This window comes from Acipenser ruthenus, chromosome 38 (genome assembly GCF_902713425.1).
Source record: "Acipenser ruthenus chromosome 38, fAciRut3.2 maternal haplotype, whole genome shotgun sequence".
Lineage (NCBI taxonomy): Eukaryota > Metazoa > Chordata > Actinopteri > Acipenseriformes > Acipenseridae > Acipenser > Acipenser ruthenus.
The window spans coordinates 3,667,843-3,684,082 of NC_081226.1; the positions used below are offsets into that span (position 1 = coordinate 3,667,843).

The window sequence follows — 16,240 nt, forward strand, 5'->3', positions numbered from 1 at the left end:
TTAGACCTTTACAATACAATGGGGAAGTCAAAGTCTTTATAACATAACTGTAAGAGACAGATATGACCCTTCTAAAGTGCAGTATCCTGTGGTAAAAGTTGGCAGAGTGGAACAAAATGCAGTTTAATCCAGGTTAAGCAGAGACACTAATGATGAAATCCAGTTACAGATGATGAAGGCTTGTGCAAACCCTATTAGACTAAAGCACAATGAACACAGAGTGAAATAATGGGAAAGTGCAAAATCACACTTTATAATGGGACACAGGCAGTGAACAGTCAAACAGGTTCATCTGTTTTATTATTTATTAATATTCACACCAAGCAGTCACAGATAGCACGTTATAATATCATTACAGAGACAATTTAGGAGCCTGCCATTTAGAATGAAGGTCTAGAACAAGCCTTTTACAGAAACCTTCAGAGAACTCGAAATTCTGCTTGTTACATGGAAATGTTGGTTTCTATGGATAAGTCATCAAGATCAGGCTAATGGCAAGCCCAACAACTCAGGGATTCATTTGTAAATGTACAATATTCCTATCAAGCCATGCATTATGAAGAAATAAACTTGTCCAAACTAAACTACGTTTCTAAAGACACAGCTTCAGGTATGAGATAACCTAACTAAAAAATAGCATTTTTTTAACAGAGATGAGTGACAAAATGCCCTGAAACCCCTACTTGGCATCTCAGGGCTTGGGGCACCCCTCCTCCTCCTCCTCCTTCTCCTCCTCAGCCTTGTTGAAAATCTCTCCATCTTGTTTTCTCCAGCGCAATTTAACACCGTCCATTGGAGACGACTTGGAGAGGTGCTCCCGAATCTGAAACAAGCAGCACAATGTTACCAAAGAGCTATCTGTCTATCTAGTTGTCCATTTACCAGGTAAGATGGGGAGCTGCAAATTGAAACACAAAGACACGACTGGCTGCATGAAACCCCGTGGAGGAATTGAAGCTAATAAAACCATTCTATAAATCTGAACCAGTTTGCACTTCCATTGGCACATGTAGCCAATGCGTCATTTCACCTCAGCAGTGTCTTCTGGGTCAAAGCATATTACTGGCTGAAGGCATCCCAGTCAATAAGGGAAGCAGCTGATTGGTTATTTACAGGATAGAAGCCAGTGAATGGGGTGGGGAAAATTACTTTCCAGATGAAATGACCCAGGAAGTACAAGACAGTCATAAAGCATGGTATCTTTAACCTGGTAATGAGAGTAAAACTGTAAAAGCTTTCATCCAAAGATTTCATCAGTAATCTGAAAATGAGAGCAGCCAGTCTGACACGAGGGTTCACAAATCACAAAAACTTGGATTCTGAAAGGGAATGTCACCCACCTGCTCTAAAATGGCTTCGCTCACTTTGGGGTCTTCAAGATTCATTCCTATTGGTGCTGTAAATTTGACCCTTCCGATTGCCATATGATCTGTACAACAGACAATGTGTAGCATGTTAGTGACTATCAAATAAAAAATAAATAGTTTTAATTGTGCATTTAAGGTTGCAGGCGTCAGGGATGGATTGTTTTGTGCTAATGTAAGACTTTTCTGAGACTTCATGTGGGTTTAGACAACCGAGACCATTCCAAGATGACATTAAATCAGAGTCCATCGATACAGGCCTTCAACATCAACTCACTGACTGTTCACTCGCTGCATAACATGAGCACACACCACAAGCGAGTGGTGGAGCTGCGCTACTGCTTAAACATTCCCTCCAGGAAACACAATATCACAAACTCTTACTATTAAACATTGTGCATAGTTTCACTTTCAATTGTTAGCAACAAATATTATTTAAACTTTCTAAATATTATAATGTCTACTCATTGCTTATCCATTTAAATATAACCGATATAACTGTTACACTAATGTAACGGTCAGTGTTATGTTATGCCCTGCTTTTAGGGATTCTGTCCCCTGTCTGTGAGATGAGATTAAAAGCTCATAACCATGAATGCAGGCGAGCCCGGCTCTTTTGCATTGTGGTTAAGATGCTCGCTTGTGGTGTCTCTAGTTCTCTAATATGCTCTCTGTATCCAGTCCCCTCCTGGCTCTTCTCTGTGTGCTGTCTATGGTTTGGGCTGGTATGTTAATACAGACGGCCACTAGCCATATAACCTGGAGTGTGAGCTTTGTTCCCTGTCCTTCCCCCCAGGTACGCTACAATATTACCATTGAGCTGTGCATTGTGTGCCCTAATGCTTCCTTATCTGTTTCTAAGGCGTCAGATGATCAAAGTTTTCAATGATGTTTCTGGAATCTAATAAAGTGATTCAAAAGAAACAATGTTTCAAAGGGTACATGTTCTGGTATGAGGAAACCCAACAAAAGACAAGGCTGTATTTCTGTTCACAGATTTTACTATTTCCATGAAAATATACTCATTGCCGTGTAAAATTGTAGTTCCTCGTGAAAATTCCCCTTTCCAAAGACTAGTGTAAATACACATAGTTTTTATCACTTAGAAATAAATACAGCAAATGTTTGCTTTATTGACATGCAGTGGCGACACGTGGCTTGAAGCAAAATGAAGTAAAACCGTGCTCAAACCCAATGCTCGATTTTAACCATTTTTATGTAAACATTAAAGCTAGCTTTCTAACATTACCAGATCTTTCATCACAAACAGTTCTACGCCAGATTGTCACAATCAAGAGATCTGCAAACACTTTACAGGCAAGGGTCTCTTTTATTGACAGCTGCACTAACCTGAGTGTTTGAAGTGGAAGAATTTCACACTCTCATGATGTTAATAACATTCTGAACTACAGAAGTAAGATTCGGTTTCATTTTTAAATAACAAACCCTGGCAGCAGTGGCGGTTCATGTGTATACTAATTGAAAGCTGTACTGATCGAAGCGTATTGAAGCCACTGCCAGGCAGAAATCTGGGACGTGACCAGGCGTGTCGCCACTGTTGACGTGCTACCTGTTACAGCACATTTAGGAAGCTGTCAGCCGGTTTAGTTTGCTTCCGGTAAATGATTGAACACACACTGCATAGAGCTGCATGATTTCCTTAAAAATTCTTAAATGAAAAAGACTCCAGCTGCTTCAAAGATCGGAAATATTTCTGCTAAAGATCGCTGTGTCCTGTACAAGAAGGGGACAAACGTCTCTTAATTTTACATTTATTTATGTTTTTATTTCATTTGATAATTCACTGATGGTGAAGATAGGATGTCTTTAAAATGTGGACATAAAAATTAAATATTCTACAAGCTAGCATTAGTGTAATTAACATTTGTTGTATAAAATTAATTTTTGTAAAAGCGTGTGTAGTCTGCTTTCAATGATGAATATTACATTTGTCGTCTCAGTTGCCAAAAATGCTTCAGTGAAATTAAATGAATAAAATACATACACGCCAAGCAAGTTTAGAACAGGTAGCTGCTCCCTGCTCACACACTCTTAATGAGGCAGCTGGTTTCTGGTTCTTCAGACCTCTAGGCTACACCCTGCCCTGCTCTGGGGGTCAGACAGCTACTGTAGGATCAGATGGACTGGGCCTCTGAGTCCCTGCTCACAGACTGGGGTAAAAACACTGAGCTGAACAAGAACACAGACTTGAACAGGAAGCCTTACCATCAAAGCAGAAGAAGGGGAGCTTCAAGCTGCAATCCTTATCATGCCATTCCCCTCTGGATTGACTTGCACCATCCCTTAGACCTATATCCACACATTTCTTATTGTCTTCAACATTGTTTGGCTGTTCATTAGCCCAGTTGTGAAATGTGTACTTATCCCCCTTGTGTGACCACTTCCAGAGTTTATTAAACAGGCCTATCCAGAAGGTCTTGCCCTGAGCTTTCTTCACTAGGTCTTCATTTTCACTGGCACTCTTTATACTGACGAGGTCGGTGTAGTGTTCTCTACAGTACTGCTGAGCTTCAGTCCAGTTTTTCTTTGGTTTACTCAGGGTGTATCTCTGTTTGATGTTGCTATTCTCTGTAAACACAAACAGCAAATCAAAATCTATGGGACAGAGTAAATCTAATATTCTGTTGCAGTCATAATGAAAGTTAGCTGTTTGTAGGGTCATAGTTTGCACATCATCCAACCAAATCTAAAAAAGACAAAATGAATAACACTATGTAACACAATTTTTGTTTCTGGGTAGTGAGTGTTATTTCCTAATTGCTTATGCCTCAAAAGTATAGAAAATGGCTATTATTCCCCACAAACTTTGCTTTTGTGACCAGGACAGTGATATTTTGAAATTTACCTATTTCCAATGAGAAAACGGACGAATTTGTGTCTTTTCGTTCACATAAAGTCAGAAAAAAACAACATATGAATCCAAATTAACATGTATTTATACTAAGGTAATACAAAAATGACTACAAAAGATTTAGAAGTGAGTAGTTTTTCGAGATTTACGATTATACTGTAAATCACTTTCACGAATCAGCCCCCAAATGTAGTCTCCCATCATGTTCTTGTTATACTGTCCTTGGTAGCGGCGTTCAAAGTCCAGTATATCCTGGTGGAAGCGCTTGCCTTGCTCCTCCGAGTACGCTCCCATGTTCTCCTTGAATTTATCAAGATGAGCATCAAGGATATGGACTTTGAGGAACATCCTACAGCCCATTGTGCCGTAGTTCTTCACCAGAGTCTCAACCAGCTCCACATAGTTTTCGGCCTTATGATTGCCCAGGAAGCCCCGAACCACTGCGACAAAGCTGTTCCAAGCCGCTTTCTCCTTACTAGTGAGCTTCTTGGGGAATTCATTGCACTCCAGGATCTTCTTTATCTGTGGTCCAACGAAGACACCGGCTTTGACCTTTGCCTCAGACAGCTTAGGGAAGAAGTCTTGAAGGTACTTGAATGCTGCCGACTCCTTATCTAGAGCTCTGACAAAATGTTTCATAAGGCCCAATTTGATGTGCAGTGGTGGCATCAGCACCTTCCGGGGGTCCACCAGTGGCTCCCACTTGACGTTGTTCCTCCCCACAGAGAACTCGGTCCGCTGTGGCCAGTCCTGCCTGTGGTTGTGCGCCTTGGTGTCCCTGCTGTCCCAAAGGCAAAGATAGCAGGGAAACTTGGTAAAACCGCATCAGGAATGCCACCATTTTGAAGTCTCCTATGACCTCCCAGCCGTACTCATCATACTTCAAGGCATCCAGCAAGGTCTTGATGCTGTTGTAATCCTCTTTGAGGTGCACCGAGTGAGCCAGGGGAAGAGACGGGTACTTGTTACCATTATGGAGCAGCACGGCTTTGAGGGTCCTGGATGAGCTGTCAATGAAGAGGCGCCACTCATTCTGGTTACAGGTGATTCCGATTGTCTCGAACAGACTGGTCACATTGTGGCAGAAGCAGAGCCCATCTTGACGGGTGAAGAAGCTGGAAAAAGGTTGGTGACGCTTCCTCTGATCTGTGACTTGCACACTTTCATCTAACAAGTTCCACTGCTTGAGCCTAGACGTCAAAAGCTCGGCATTGGACTTGGTGAGACCAAGATCTCTAATCAAGTCGTTGAGGTCTTTTTGGTTGGGGTAGTATGGGTTTCTCTCCTCAGCTCCACCCCTGAAATTGTCATCTGGATCTACAACGTCTTCCTCGGTCTCTGACTTGCTGCTCTCTTCTAAAGACGGCTGCTCTCTCTCCGGAGGAGTGGGTACGGAGAGCTCATGGCAGTGTGACACCGGGGCGATGGATGAAGGAAGGTCCGGATACGTAATAGCAGGTGCATTCTTGCCAGTCCGACGTTTGGAAGGGTCCACCATGCAGAAGTAGCAGTTGCTTGAGTGGTCAGTGGGTTCCCGCCAAATTCTTGGGATAGCGAACTTCATGGCTCTCTTTTCCCCTCTGTACCATCCTACAAAAATACATTTATTTCACCCATGACTAATGTGTAAGAGATTCTTGCAACATTTTTCATATATGATATATTTTTTCAATAACATTGAAAATTGTAAAACATTTTAAAATTAAAAACTTTTATAATTTTAAAAATTTTAATAAATTTTATAACATAAAATTCCGAGCAACAATTGTCCATCTTACCTTCCAGAGTTTTTTTGCAGTGCTCGTAGGTGAAATGAGGTGCCCAGGGTTTGTCTTGATCCCCGACAGGCATGCCGAAATATGCCTTGTAGGCCTCACACATCTTAGCAGATGCTTCCACGGAGTAATTTTTCGCTCTTGTCTTGATAAATTGGCCGCAGACATAGCAAAATGTGTCTGCCGGATGCTTGCAGCTTCTTGATGCCATCTCAGAAAAATGCAGATATGTATCCACTTAGGCAGCTGGAACTAAACTGAACTGGTGGGCTTAAGGCCCCTGTATTTATACTACTATTTATATTACTGGAAAGTTCTAGAAAGTTCTAGAAGTTACTCCAGGTTTACTCAGCACTGAATCTATCTGGTATGTTCTGGAAAATAGGTAAATTTCAAAATATCACTGTCCTGGTCACAAAAGCAAAGTTTTTGGGAATAATAGCCATTTTCTATACTTTTGAGGCATAAGCAATTAGGAAATAAAACTTACTACCCAGGAACCAAAAAAAAAAATAATAAATTGTTACACGGTGTAATGGACCAATTTTTTTTGTAAATCTGTAAAATAGCACCTCTCAACTGCTAACAACCTAAAACCTATTGTTTATTATATCTAGGGCTTCTGATTTTTGTTTATATATACAGCTCTGGAAAAAATTAAGAGACCACTGCAAAATTATCAGTTTCTCTGGTTTTACTATTTATAGGTATGTGTTTGGGTAAAATGAACATTTTTGTTTTATTCTATAAACTACTGACAACATTTCTCCCAAATTCCAAATAAAAATATTGTCATTTAGAGCATTTATTTGCAGAAAATGACAACTGGTCAAAATAACAAAAAAGATGCAGTGTTGTCAAACCTCGAATAATGCAAAGAAAATAAGTTCATATTCATTTTTAAACAACACAATACTAATGTTTTAACTTAGGAAGAGTTCAGAAATCAATATTTGGTGGAATAACCCTGATTTTCAAGCACAGCTTTCATGCGTCTTGGCATGCTCTCCACCAGTCTTTCACATTGATGTTGAGTGACTTTATGCCACTCCTGGCACAAAAATTCAAGCAGCTGGGCTTTGTTTGATGGCTTGTGACCATCCATCTTCCTCTTGATCACATTCCAGAGGTTTTCAATGGGGTTCAAGTCTGGAGATTGGGCTGGCCATGACAGGGTCTTGATCAGGTGGTCCTCCATCCACACCTTGATTGACCTGGCTGTGTGGCATGGAGCATTGTCCTGCTGGAAAAACCAATCCTCAGAGTTGGGGAACATTGTCAGAGCAGAAGGAGGCAAGTTTTCTTCCAGACCAACCTTGTACTTGGCTTGATTCATAACAAAGCTGCCCGATTCCAACCTTGCTGAAGCACACCCAGATCATCACCGATCCTCCACCACATTTCACAGTGGGTGCGAGACACTGTGGCTTGTAGGCCTCTCCAGGTCTCCGTCTACCATTAGACGACCAGGTGTTGGGCAAAGCTGAAAATTGGACTCATCTGGGGGTGATTCAGCAAGGCTGGAATCGGGCAGATTTGTCTTTGTGAAGGACGCATGAATCAAGCCAAGTACAAGGTTGTCCTGGAAGAAAACTTGCCTCCTTCTGCTCTGACAATGTTCCCCAACTCTGAGGATTGGTTTTTCCAGCAGGACAATGCTCCATGCCACACAGCCAGGTCAATCAAGGTGTGGATGGAGGACCACCTGATCAAGACCCTGTCATGGCCAGCCCAATCTCCAGACCTGAACCCCATTGAAAACCTCTGGAATGTGATCAAGAGGAAGATGGATGGTCACAAGCCATCAAACAAAGCCGAGCTGCTTGAATTTTTGTGCCAGGAGTGGCATAAAGTCACCCAACATCAATGTGAAAGACTGGTGGAGAGCATGCCAAGACGCATGAAAGCTGTGCTTGAAAATCAGGGTTATTCCACCAAATATTGATTTCTGAACTCTTCCTAAGTTAAAACATTAGTATTGTGTTGTTTAAAAATGAATATGAACTTATTTTCTTTGCATTATTCGAGGTCTGACAACACTGCATCTTTTTTGTTATTTTGACCAGTTGTCATTTTCTGCAAATAAATGCTCTAAATGACAATATTTTTATTTGGAATTTGGGAGAAATGTTGTCAGTAGTTTATAGAATAAAACAAAAATGTTCATTTTACCCAAACATATACCTATAAATAGTAAAACCAGAGAAACTGATAATTTTGCAGTGGTCTCTTCATTTTTTCCAGAGCTATATATATATATATATATATATATATATATATATATATATATATATATATATATATATAGGCTACACATTATACACATTATACTTTTAGATTAAAAAACAATCTAAATGGATTTTATTAATCAGTTTTAACCTTAAAAGATATCTGAAACTAAAAATGAAAAAGTACAACTTATAACATGTTATTACTAACTTGAAATCTGTAACTGTTTAAGAGCTGAAAACTAATAAAAAAAAGGTCTAATTAAGCAAATGATCAGTTCAGTTAAGGGTCTAATTAAGTAATTGAGAGCTTAGTTGGAATGAAAACCAGCAGACACAGGGGGTTTTCAGGACCAGTTTGGGGAAACACTGCTCTACAACATTAAAAACTAAACCGCTTCTGTACTTTCAGGATTGCTTGGTACGTTGGGTCCCCGCTTGCGTTGCTTCTGATACACCGTCTGCAGAGGCAGAGCAGCAAGTCCGCGGTGCCGAGACGGGCCAGTCAAACTTGAAAGCGCATCACTTATTTCCACCCTATATCTCAGAAGCCAACCTATGATAGGTTAATAATCAAAGAGTTATGTCTTCCTGACACATAACATTAACCAATCATCGACTTTGTGAGCGATTGATAGGTGATTACAGTTTCAATACACCGCCTAAAAACTATATATATATATATATATATATATATATATATATATATATATATATATATATATATACAGTATATTTGCTGTCTTTCGAATCTGTAGAAAGCTTGGAATTATTATTTTACTCACCAAATTACCATGTAAATAAAAAAAAACAACAGCAATTGAGCTCAAATATGTATCCTTGTTTCACACCCCACTCAGACAGGTTGGTTGCTTGGTACAGACAGTAAGAGTGACTTTTCATTTGCTATGACATTTTGCACCAGCACCTACAGTAACATAAGAGTAAATGTACTAGGCTTCAGCTAGACAAAGGAATCACTCACTTTACAGTAGTTATCTATATATATGAGACACTTGCTTAAGCACCATGTAGCAGTAGCACCATGCTTTTCCTAATGATTTCCATTACATGAGACTAGATGTTAAAACTTCATGCTGATTTGAACTCGGCTCTCTTCAAGATAAGCACCAATTAAGACGTAGTTTTACAGTAAACTAATGTGATGCATCTGCATCTCCATCCATTTGTGTTTCCTTCCGTCTGAAGATATAAATATCCTTCTGCTTGGTGTTTGATGGCTGAAGTGTAATGCTGGCTCCAGGGATCAGCTTATTTTGCCTCCCCAGCGCATTAGCACACACGGCTGCAATGCTGGCTCCGGGGATCAACCATAGTGCGGTCTCCCCAGTGCATCAGCATGACAACCGTCTGGATTGAGCTAAGTAGGGTACATCTCTGCATTTATCAGAGTTTACCCTGGTTTGCCATGACTATTAATAAGCTTTGCCATACCTCGCTATTCTTTACAGTGCTTATCTATGTTTTACCATACTTTTACAATGCTTTTACTTGGGTGTGATAGAGAGCGAATGAATCCTAGTCAACAATCTCCCTCCCGATCTGTGAGGACACTGTATAACAGGAACAGAGTGCCTCGTACTAGTTGGTCTGGCAGTTCATTCCAGGGTCAGTCGGAAGCCAGCCAGCCAGGAAGGGAGCGGAGTCACAATGCCCGAAGTCATCGCCCTAAAGCGGTACGCGATGTGTCAGTCATGGATTGGAGGAGACGTGACTGGACTAGCTATCGCAGGGAGCGTGACTAAGGGTATAACTGGGGATGTGACAATGTAAGCTGTTCCTTTGATGTGGTTACTGAAAGGACCCGTTTAGGAAACAGACATAATTAATTAACGTGACTGTTTCGTGTTTTGTTTGTTTGACTGTGCTAACTATTTGTCTTTTGTCACTGTTAGATGGCTAACACAAACCAGGAGCTGTCTCTCTAGCCAGCACTAAAACCCAGTCTACACTGCACCCCTGCTTCATGAAGTGTTGTATTTCACCCCACCTGCACTCGAGCACCCACTCTCTGGAGAAGTGATCGTGTCTGTGTTTGCTGTAGTTATAAAGTGTCATATTATTTTGGGACTGAAACCTGTGCTTATTATTTAAGTGTTGTTGACACGCAACCCAGCCAATAAAAAGGAGCTGTTTCATTGCTCTTCCACTGTCTTGTGTGTGTTATTCCTGAGCACTGCACCACTGCAAGACACTTTGCCACATTGGGTCAGCTTTTATATGAGATGCCAGCTCTACACCAATAATTACACTGATTCTACAGACTGCCATCATTTTGATCTAAACTGTTTTGACAGCAATTACAATTTAGTTACTGCTTCTTTTACAGTTTTGCAGCGTTAAATATTAAACAAGGATTCAATATATATATATATATATATATATATATATATATATATATATATATATATATATATATATATATATATATATATTTGTATTTACCTCCAGGAAAAGCCATTATTTATCACAGGTTTTCTGTTGCTTTATAATGTTTTTTTGTCTATTTATTTGCACAGGTGTCAGTTAAGACAGGTTTTACTGTATTGCACTTACACAACAAACTCAGCTGTCACAGACCTGGGCAGTATCCAGGGGACCTTGCTTCAATCCCCAGTACAGTCAGTTGTTTCATTTTCATTAAAAGATTAATTGAATCTCATCTTACCGTTGTAGCACATGAAAAGTTTTGTCTCCTTGCAGAGTGATTCGTCCCACACACCCCCATTTGAATTGACTGAAGCACAGAAGAGTTGTGATCGCCAGTTGGAGTAGATGACATCACCTCCATTGGACCACTGCCAGTTCTCTTTGTCACGATGCAGACCGATCCAGGTGGAGTTACCAAGTATGATGTCTAAAATATTCTTCATCCTGTCCTTGTCTTGAATGGTGACCAGGTCTTTGTTGTGGTTTCTGCAGTAGCTCTGAGCTTCATGCCATGTCTTCTTAGGTCCTTCAAAGCTACAATTACCAGAGGAACCTCCTGGGGAGAAGGCATCCGCTAAATAAGATTAGTGAAAATGGGATCTTCAGATAAAATGATATGCACACTGCATGTTGTCAAAAGTCAGAGATCACCGTTGTAAAAATGTAGTTTTCCTTTTAAAAGCTTGTAATGCTGCACAGTAACTTTGCAATTTTGCCATGCTTATACATGCATTTACAATAGTGATTTGCCTTGCCTTGTTTTTTTAAAATGCTTTACAATGCCTTGCTGGGCTTTACAATGCTTATCTATGGTTTATCATGTTTTACTATGCTTTTACACTTTGCTATGATTTTACTATGGTAAACTTATATAAGGGATACTACAAGTACTGTATGATAAATACAAGGAAAACTCAAATTAAATACACAATACTTCCTTAAGGATTATCAGCAGACAGGTAATTGGAAAGCAAAGGGGCTCTATAGAATCCACAGAGTGCTGCACTGAACATTATATACCACTAGCATTATATAGATCACACAAGCACATGCACACACACACACACACACAACAGGAACACAGCCTAAGCTGGGGTCCTTACCTGAACAGCAGACGAAGAGAAACTTCTCGCTACAGGAAGTGTCATACCATTCAGCTTTCTCATTCATCACCACACATTTCTCATTGCCTTTTTCATTGTTTGGTTCATAGCCTGGTTTCACTCTGTACCAGCTGTGAAATGTGTAGTTATCCCCCTGGCGTGACCACTTCCACGGGTTATTGAACAGGCCTATCCAGAAGGGCTTGACCTGCGCTTTCTTCACTAGGTCTGCATTTTCACTGGCGTTCTTTATACTGACGAGGTCGGTGTGGTGTTCTCTACAATACTGCTGAGCTTCAGTCCAGGTTTTCGGTCCTTCAATCAGGGTGTATCTCGCAGTGATGTTGCTGGTCTCTGTAAACACAAAAAGCAAATCACAGAGGCTCAAAGGAAAAGGAAAAGGAAAGTCCAAAGTCCAAAAGTCCAAAGGAAAATCTCAGATTTGTAAAAAGAAAACAAAAATATCTGAATAATAATACATATTCACAGTATAGAAACAGCGAGATCTTTACCTGTGTAGCACATGAAAGCTTCCTTCTCATTGCAGACTCGATCCTCCCACTCTCCCTGTGAATTGACTGAAGCACAGAAGAGGTCTGCCCTCCAGTTGGAGTAGATGACATCATCACTATTAGACCACTGCCAGTTCTGAGTGTCATCACGATACAGCCCAATCCATGCAGTATCACTGAGAGAATCTCCTGTAATATTTAAGAGCTGCTCTGCTTCTTCCTGGCTGTGCACTGTGGCCAGGTCTGTGTGCTTCTCTCTACAGTAGCTCTGAGCTTCAGACCAGCTCATCTCAGTTTTCACAAACAAGAATTTTCTGATCTGGTTAGAAGCCGGTACACAAAAACCTAAAAAAAAAACATTGTTGTTCATGAAAGTGGTTTTTAGGTTATTAAATATTGTACAAGCTATTCTGAAATAATTTGAATGAATGTAAGGCCTGATAGACACTCTCAATAACTTATGCAAAATAATAACCCAACGTCCATGACAACTGGAAATGTGAAGCGTGACATACGTACCTACGAGCGCCTCCACTAAACTTCACAGGGGATTGCATTCCCAAAAGTGAACCACTTCAGCATAATAAAAGTTATACAGTGTACACTGCCCCACACACAGTGTTATACATGCAGACAGAAAGCTGCTGTTTTCTGATCTGGCTTCATAATATAAAGAACGTCTCCGATTTCAAAACATGCCCTTTTCAAACGTCAGTCAGATTTGCATACACGAAAAAAACAAGCTTGAAGTGTTCTATTTTTCATCTTAATGTGAAGTTAGAGACAGCATGCTGTACATCATTGACAAGGGTTTGTTTCTTCAGGGATACCAAGCTATTAAAGAACATAAGAATGATACTGAAGCAAGATATTTAGTGATCGCACATGCGCAAACATGTACAGATACAGACTTTTTAAACCATACTTGTATCTCATTGTTTAAAGCTTGGAGGAAATGACATGCTCTGTGCCAAGATCCATGCAACATATTATATTCTGTTAACTTTGAAAGTATATTTGTGTCTGTCTGTGTGTGTAAGTGGTGGAGTGTCACGCCCCTATATGTATTTGTATTATTATTTGTATTATTGTTTGCGGCGGATAAAAGCGCAGCATATTTGTTATTGTATTTATATTTTAAAAACTTTATGAAGATGCGTGGCTGATCAGCTACTGATTATTTAACTAGCTGACAGTCACGCATCCTTACTAAACTCGTGCAGACTGTGGCCGAGGGGTAATAAGATAATTAAGAGATAGTTAACCACTCGGCCAGATTATAAGAACATTCAGCTGTCCGCGCTCGGGGGACAGTGTACAGAGGAGAGTACGGGGAGCAGAGAGAGCGAGGAGAGAGAAAAACGCCATTTAAAAACAACTGCCAAGTATGGTGCTGGTGCTAAAACCAGCACTCTTATTTGTTTGGCCAATGTGTGCTTTTGTTTTGTTGTTTGTTTAAATATTTTGTTTTGTTTTATTATTTAATAAATATGCTGACCGCAGTAGCGTTCAGCTTCACCCGCCCACCCACTGTTTTGTTTCTGGTACTTCCTGGTCCGTGACGTCACCACACACACCACTCAACAACAGCTGCTCGGTCACAGTGTCTCTCTCTGTGGGTGTGTGCTAGTGTGAGTGTCCCTGTGTGTTCAGCCTGTGTAGTCCTTGTCTATCCACAGTTCCTTAACTCTCTCTATCTGTTATATAGTTGCTGGTGAGGTTGCTGTTATAAATAATTTCATTGCAAACTGGATCTTATTTCATAGTTCTAACCTGTGAGTTCAATTAAAAAACAACTATAGCAAAGACCAACTATAGCCACTGGGTGATTATAAGGCAGTAATGTAGACTGTGAGCTGAATGTCATTATTACCTATTCTTCTGCTGAGGGCTGGTTTCACAGACTTCCTTGCCTAACTTTATGTAGTCCAAGATTAGTGCTAATAGGGTTCTGTGAACCAAGCCATGTATAGCTGCGGATGATATAATGCAAGACTCCTGTAAGAGGTTCAATTTCTTTTTAAAAATAATTAATCTTCTTCAGGTAAAGTTAATCAAAAACAGTTTATTCACGAATCAAAATGCAAACAGGAACAAAGCAAATCAAAGAAATCATACAGCATACGGTAGCCCTCACAAGGTGTAATGTCTGAGCTGGCATCAGTGGAGATGTTTCTTAGCTGAGCAAAGAAATTACTTCGTACAGCACAGATATACAGCTAGCTTATGTAATTTCCTTGACCAAATTTGGTCTTATTTCCCTAGCATGATGCAAGACAAAGCACACTAAAAGTTACATTTGCGTTTCTTCTTTACTTTACTAATGTCAGCAGAAACCCAGATAGCAATAAGTTATATTTAAGAACAAGGCTATGAGTTTTGCTCAATTCTCGCAGGCAGCATAGCACTATAGCCACGCATCACAAGGTCGAACAACAAGGCTGGTGATTGCAAACGGCTGATCTGCACCAGCTATGTACAGCTTAATATTAAGACTTCATTAACCCTGCATTGATTCAGATATTACATTAAACACAGGACAATCACACAATGTTTACAGACAGTTTCAATGATTTCTTTACCATTTAAATGGGAAGCATAAATAACAGGTTGTATAATGAAAAGGAACAAAGGCTGATGAAACAATAAGAGCTTGTGCAATTTAACTGGAATAATGTGTACCCTGCCCCACACAAGGTGCGTGGTTATCAGAAAAAGCCTACATGTTTCAATTGGTTTGATTATGGTTCGTATACAGGCTCTAAACAGTTTATTAAGCAGAAACAATTTATGCGAATACAAAAGTGTTATCATCTGTCCCGAGGCCACAGCAGCACTCTGAGATATGAAAAGCCAGTCACTCCCTACAAGGCCAGGGCAATAAATAGGCAAAAATCCTTACACTCCCTACCTGCAAGACATAGCAGGACCAGCGCAGTCTTCTCCATCCTAGCGGTCTCAAGAAGTCTCACCGTCCTTTCAGAGTGTTCAGCAGACAGGCTGGTTTGGAGCAGAGTCCCCAACTTTATGCCAGTGCAATATCTCTTCTGCGCAGTCGCTGTGTGTGTGCAGGGACAGGAGCGTGACTGTGGGGGACGCACACCATGCAATCTGTGTCATTTAACCAAATGAGGGCTAGTTCAATACAGGGAAATACATGAAGGTGTCTTTGTTTCTTCTTGTATAATTTGCATTTTATGTTTCTGTTTGGCTTAGTTTAGGCACCTGCTCAAATAAAGAAGTAACATGAAATATAACCGATAGCCAAAACAAACAGCTCATAATGTTGGTTGTTATCAGCAAGCATGCACTGTGGAATGAAAGCAAGCAAACCAGGCAATTTGTATACAGATATAGCATGAAAATGTACAGGCAAATGAGGCTTTATACCATACAGGGACATGCATGAAGGTGTCTTTGTTTCTTCTTTTATAATTTGAATTTTGTGTTTCTGTTTGGTTTAGTCAGGTTCCCTGCCCAAATAAAGGACTAACAGGAAATATAACCAGTAGAGAAAAAAACAAGAAAAAAAGCACATACTGTTGGTGGTTATCTGTGTGCATTGTGATGGAAAGCAAGCCTTTAATAACACAGACTCTTCACGCTGTCTGACCCTCTAGAATATAATACTGCATCATAGAAAAATATTTAAAAAAAATCTCACCTACAGCTCTGTACTTCAATTTAGATTCTTTCTGAAATTGAGAATATGAGATTTTACATTTACCACATGGGGAGTGCTAGCACAAAGTATGCCAATAAGATGGTGTGAGCAAGAGAGAAGGGATTTGAGCTGTAAATCTAACTCCCAACCAGAAAAGGCGCTATATATGGTTGGTGGGATGCTTCCCCATAGACGGGCTTACCCGAAGGTAGGCGGAAACCGGAAGTCGGCCATTTCGGGGGAAGCGCATAGCTGCAAGTGCTCTGAACGA

At 40.3% G+C, this 16,240-nt stretch overlaps 1 protein-coding gene across 3 annotated transcripts; it reads right to left on the bottom strand.

Moving 5' to 3' along the window:
* Nucleotides 1-312: 312 nt before the first annotated feature.
* Nucleotides 313-15,353, bottom strand: LOC117433705 (macrophage mannose receptor 1-like). 3 transcript variants are annotated; one of them, XM_059009363.1, is made up of 7 exons: nucleotides 15,217-15,353; nucleotides 12,306-12,650; nucleotides 11,794-12,147; nucleotides 10,929-11,246; nucleotides 3,591-3,953; nucleotides 1,341-1,429; nucleotides 313-823 (listed from the first exon to the last, which is right to left on the bottom strand). In XM_059009363.1, the coding sequence occupies exons 1-7, from the start codon at nucleotides 15,251-15,253 to the stop codon at nucleotides 692-694; spliced, it is 1,638 nt and encodes a 545-aa protein (XP_058865346.1). In that variant the 5' UTR covers nucleotides 15,254-15,353; the 3' UTR covers nucleotides 313-691. The 3 variants fall into 3 exon arrangements, with proteins under 3 accessions (XP_058865346.1, XP_058865345.1, XP_058865347.1); XM_059009362.1 differs by having other exon boundaries at nucleotides 10,929-11,264; XM_059009364.1 differs by lacking the exon at nucleotides 3,591-3,953 and having other exon boundaries at nucleotides 10,929-11,264.
* Between the last annotated feature and the right edge of the window lie 887 nt (nucleotides 15,354-16,240).

Bases quoted from the DNA above. Each gene is read 5' to 3' on its own strand.
- LOC117433705 (XM_059009362.1), bottom strand. From the start codon at position 15,253: ATGGAGAAGACTGCGCTGGTCCTGCTATGTCTTGCAG. The intron at 3,954-10,928 runs GTAAGATGAGAT...TTGTGTTTACAG, and splicing joins ACTTTTCATGTGCTACAACG to AGAATAGCAACATCAAACAG. The intron at 824-1,340 runs GTGGGTGACATT...TGCTTGTTTCAG, and splicing joins GCGAAGCCATTTTAGAGCAG to ATTCGGGAGCACCTCTCCAA.